The sequence below is a fragment of the Montipora capricornis genome, chromosome 10 (genome assembly GCF_036669925.1).
Source record: "Montipora capricornis isolate CH-2021 chromosome 10, ASM3666992v2, whole genome shotgun sequence".
Lineage (NCBI taxonomy): Eukaryota > Metazoa > Cnidaria > Anthozoa > Scleractinia > Acroporidae > Montipora > Montipora capricornis.
Genome location: NC_090892.1, coordinates 1,632,600 through 1,637,599, shown reverse-complemented (window position 1 = coordinate 1,637,599; position 5,000 = coordinate 1,632,600). Strand labels below are relative to the sequence as shown.

Sequence of the window (5,000 nt, the reverse complement as noted above, 5' to 3'; positions counted from 1 at the left end):
GAGTGATTCTAATGTTGCCGAGTGTTCTGTTTACTGACGTTTCCAATCCATCACCTTGTAAAAGAAACCAAGATCGGGACCCAAATATTCCATGCAAGCATAATCTTGCTTAGGACTATCAGGCCCCATGCAACCGTGAGTTTCACAAAGTGAAAAAGCTTATTATCTTGTGATGTAGTGAAGTAATGAGTAAAGTACTGAAAGTAAAAAGTATGAGAGCATTGATAGCTGGGCTGGTCTTTCATATACCGGATCCAAAATAATTAATGTCCATAAAACAAAAGAACAAAAGAATGGTTCATTTGTCCTCCGCCATTTTAGTCCGGTATATAAAAGTCTACCTGATAGTTGCTTTCCACGTTAACTAGCCTTAAGGTACTTGTCTGAGTGCACTGTCCAAGTTGCGTCAATCCGCAAGAGAAATTCCTGTATGCATGGCGCCATTTTAGCTAAGGCCAATAGTCTTTGTGCACGGTAATTGACGGAGTCATTCTAAAGTTTGATTAAGTTTCGCCAGACAGTTCAGCAGTTCTTAGAAAAGTTCCGTTTAAGTAATTTTGTGTCTAAGTTAGTCATATTTCAAATTTATCATCTTAAACTAAGGGGTCATTGTTTGTTTCTCGGCAGCTTGCAATCAAAGCAATTGAGGTACAATGGATAATTCGTCTTCACAATCCAAAGAGGGCAACGTAGCATCACCCATGACACTTGCAGAGTTAATAGCTTGGAGCTCGGCATTTGGATTTGTTAATGTTATCATTCTTATTGGAAATGTTGTCACGCTATTTGTCTTCCTGACAAACACGAAATTATTACGGATGCGAGCCAACTTCTTCTTGATAAACCTAGCAGTGGCAGACATGATGGTTGGTATATTTGCAATTCCCACGTACCTTTATCACTTCATTACTGCGTGGCACAAAGGAAACGGAGTATGGTTACAACACAGCTTTCGGATATCGAAGGTCGTTGACATTTTTGTTGGCTGTGCGTCAATATTCACTCTAACAGTAATCGCTTTGGAAAGGGCCCTCTCGGTTTGTTGGCCTCATGTTCATCGGCATGTTAAAAACGGAGTTTACCACTTGCATCTTGCATTTATCTGGTTACTTTCTGTTATAATTTCCCTTTTGCGCCTTTTCTTCGAAGAGAACATGCTATCACTGAAATTTTTTTTCTATTTTATGTTGGTCTTTTTCGCTCTTGCGCTGTCAATTACTTGTGCATCATATATCTTTATTTGGTATAAAATGAAATTTCGTTTCGCCAGAAGAGAAAGCAAGAGACGTTCAACTGAACAGGACAGGCGTCTTGCTGTGATGTTGGTCACGGTGACGATTGTATTTGCCCTCTCGTGGTTGCCTTTCCAGATAATCAACATCGTTATCTTTTTCTGCAGGTCCTGTACAAATATGCCACACGATGTGGCTTATTTTACCAAATTTTTGCACTATGGAAACTCGTGTGTAAATCCTATTATATACTCATTTATGGTTCCCGAATTCAAAAAGACAGTAGCAGCCCTCCTTCGTAAATTAAGACGCTCTAAACCGTAGTAAAATTTTAATCAAGTGACCATAACCTTTAACAGACTTAAAAGAATCGCATTGCGCTGCACTTGCTGAAAAAAAATTTCGTTTCTTCTTATTATATCTATATATGGCTATGCAAAAATTTGACTTTGTGCTGTATTCGTTTTCCTTTACGCAGCATTATCCAAATTGTGGATGCTCTGCAGTTTTTTTTTATTTTATTAACTTTGCCAGCCAAGCTGGCGACAAGTGTGTGGGTTCTTTTCAGTTCTTTTACGTCCCACAGGATTATTAACATTGAAGGGTTGTGAGACGGTTAGCGTTTGTTCTTATTCTATCTATATATGGCTATGCTCTCGCAAAAATTTGACTTTGTGCTGTACTCGTTTTCCTTTACGCAGCATTATCCAAATTGTGGATGCTCTTCAGTTTTTTTTTATTTTATTAACTTTGCCAGTCAAGCTGGCGACAAGTGTGTGGGTTCTTTTCAGTTCTTTTACGTCCCACAGGATTATTAACATTGAAGGGTTGTGAGACGGGACCTCCGGCTTATCGTCCTTATCCGAGAACACTTGAAAGTCTAACCATTTGCAGATGTAGTTACAAAGGTAGCACTTTCTCCTCACTCTCCTGAGTGTTGGTCCGGCCGGAGTTGAACTCGCGACCTCCCGCGTGACAGTCCGGTGCTCAACCAACTGAGCCACCGGTGCGCAGTCTCACTTTACGCTTGTCAGTGCAATTTGAAGTTTTGGGAAAGTTTTAGAGGAATTTCCTAGAAACAAAATGTTGTATATCCTTTCTTACCATCCGTCATACGATAGCAAAATCTTGTACCACCCTAAGAAAAGGAAGGAAGGATAGACTTAGGAGGATCGGCAACCGATATATCAGACACTTAAAAACGCATGCTTTTATATTAGTACTCTGCATATCAAACCAAACACACGTGTCATTCTTCTTCTTCTTCTATTTTAATGCGGGCATCTTTGTTGAGTTTAATGTGAATTTATATTATTCATCAATACAATGTGAGAAACTGTACCTTTTATTGTGTATCAAAGGATGCAATTACATTGCACGTGGAAATATGAGACATCTGACGAACAAACGATTGTCAAACTTAAAGGATACTAATCAAGTGGCTTTATAGTAATCTTCTTTTGGCTCTTCGAGGATCCTGGAAGAAATCATGCATGAAAAAGGAGAAACCGCTGCGTCACCTTTAATCTCTTGAGGTATGCAAGGCATTGTTGTAGTGTTGTTGTAAGGCATATTCCGCAAGCCATTTTCATTACCTTTTCGGTCACTTTTCAAACGGCGTGAAACTTGAGAGCATGTATCTCTGTTTTATTTTGCGAAATCGGACATCAGAACTGAAAAGAACTACCAAAATAAATGATGGAAAACAACAGAATCCCAAATTTAACAGTCGTATTAAAATTAATTGCATACTGACCTTTTTATTAAATAATATAATCACCTATTCATCGGCTTCCAAAATTGGATACAAACAAATCTTGATGGAGTTAATTTACATGAATCCACATAGAGCATGTCTAAACGCCAGGAGAGAAACAAAAGGCCGCTACAAAACACATTGAGAGACTTACAATACAGGTCATGATCTTTAACATGAATTAGCCTACGGCCAGAGAATCTCTAAAAATATCGTGGAATTTCGATACTCCATAATTACACCAAAAAACAGGCCAACCGAATCGAAAAGTGATTAGTCACCGAAAGTGTTATGTGGCCGGCAAGTGAAATAAGCCTGCACGTGACCTAAATCACCCTAAGAGATAACATACAGACGTTTGTCTAGCTCAGTGTTTACAGTATCATCGGCGATTCTGGACTTCTAAGAACGAAATCTTAACAAGAACGCTGATACAACAGGTAAAAATACAAAACTAGGATAAATATGTTTGAGATGTCTAACAAAATGGCGATATTAATAATCCATTCCAAAGGGTCGCTTGCCCGCATGGGTTGAATATCGGACAACGCGCGAAAGTCTTTGTTTTTTTTTCCAAGTCACTTACAAGAGCTAAACGCAATAGCGAAAGTGGAATCATTACTTTCCTTAAATGTGAGTATTCTTCGTGTAACCTGAACTGAAAACATTGTTCTCTAGACTGCTTTAAGTCTAACAAGGCAGCGATGACAATGGAAGCTCATTTCGATCTTTTAGCTCAAAATAGTCATTCGGATACATTTCAAGAATTTTTAGCTTAGCTTTCCAACGACAGCAGATGTAAGTACGCGTAACTATGCGGTTGTGGCGCAAGCGAAATGGAACGCATTTGAGAATCCACATTAGAATTCAATTTTGCATAAATGAAGGAAGTGATTTTTTTAGAGTGAGAAATAATTTTTAATTTTATTCCTTTTTTTTTTGTATGTATTGTAAACATTTCAAGCAAAATTCGGGACCCTCCCATTTAAGCGTCCCACATACATTATAGAATCGAAGTGAAAGCTACAGTAGGTTTGCAGGCGGTAAATTAGCGGGCTTCTTTCCAAAAATGAGGCTTCACTTGGGTCAAATGTTGGCATACAAATGGAAACGAAGAGTAAAATGATTTCATGCGGTGCGTATTGATGCTTGGCTACCGTCCATGATAAGTGAATACCTATTTCCCTTTTGTCAAGATTTGAGATTTTTTGAAAACATGTGGCTTTCGATTCGTTGAGCGTTTTCCAATATGTGTCTGAATGATGTAGGTAAAAAAAGGTATTTGAGAAACAGAGAATGTCGTTTCACCCATGCAATTTTGGATAGTACTTAGTATACGATATATAGATCAAACCAAACTCGGAAATGACAACAGTGTCGATGACATTTCTCAGTCTTCCTGTTCTTTAGCTTCCGCCATTGTCTTTGCAGAATGAATCTATCAAGCTCGAGGAACGAAGAACAAGGATGGAAGCCCAAGACCTCGAACTATGAGATTATCTTATGGTGCACAGCATTTTCTCTAACATCAATTGCAATACTATGTGCTAATGCAATAGTTATCACTGTGTTTACAGTGACAAGACATCTGTGCAAAAATGGTCACATCTTAATGTTCAATCTTGCGCTGGCTGACCTGTTAATTGGCGGCATTGCGATGCCTTTGTACATTTGCATTTTCTACAAGTCTGTCAAAGGGCATCCATGGCATAGTAGGGTTGTTAATGAAATTTATATCGGTGTGGATATTTTTGCCGGACTATCGTCACTGTTTATTTTGGCAGTAATTGCCTCAGAAAGAGTGTACTCTGTCTTCCGTCCTTTCAACCACAGAAGTACAAATCGTAGACGCTATTGGTATGCGGTAGCGCTTATGTGGATCCTAGCTGGGTGTTTAACCTGCCTTAAGCCTCTCGCCTCAAGGAGAATTATCCCTGCTTCATATGACAACGACTTCATCTTAACGTTCGTTTCTTTGTCTCTAGTAAACATCATAGTCGCCTATGTACTTA

At 38.8% G+C, this 5,000-nt stretch overlaps 3 protein-coding genes across 11 annotated transcripts in view; all 3 read left to right on the top strand.

Annotated features, from left to right (window-relative positions):
* LOC138020150 (uncharacterized) overlaps positions 1-2 on the top strand; it is a 2,918-nt gene extending 2,916 nt beyond the window's left edge. Inside the window, exon 2 of the mRNA XM_068867176.1 lies at positions 1-2. This exon is cut by the window's left edge and continues 66 nt beyond it. Within this exon, the coding sequence (XP_068723277.1) occupies positions 1-2 (2 nt within the window).
* The window catches only part of LOC138021802 (adenosine receptor A2a-like), a 28,462-nt gene extending 26,595 nt beyond the window's left edge, over positions 1-1,867 (top strand). For 5 of the 6 annotated variants that reach the window (XM_068868810.1, XM_068868811.1, XM_068868813.1 and 2 more), the window contains one exon: positions 628-1,866. In XM_068868810.1, the coding sequence (XP_068724911.1) occupies positions 654-1,556 (903 nt within the window). In that variant the 5' untranslated portion in view covers positions 628-653 and the 3' untranslated portion in view covers positions 1,557-1,866. Of the gene's footprint in view, positions 1-627 lie in introns of all 6 variants that reach the window. The other variant, XM_068868815.1, reaches the window with a different exon arrangement.
* A 798-nt stretch (positions 1,868-2,665) lies between these two features.
* The window catches only part of LOC138021801 (adenosine receptor A3-like), a 2,717-nt gene continuing 382 nt past the window's right edge, over positions 2,666-5,000 (top strand). The window contains exons 1-2 of one of the 4 annotated variants that reach the window (XM_068868808.1): positions 2,666-2,767; positions 4,420-5,000. The exon at positions 4,420-5,000 is cut by the window's right edge and continues 382 nt beyond it. In XM_068868808.1, coding sequence (XP_068724909.1) covers positions 4,421-5,000 — 580 coding nt within the window. In that variant the 5' untranslated portion in view covers positions 2,666-2,767; position 4,420. The other 3 variants (XM_068868807.1, XM_068868809.1, XM_068868806.1) reach the window with 3 other exon arrangements.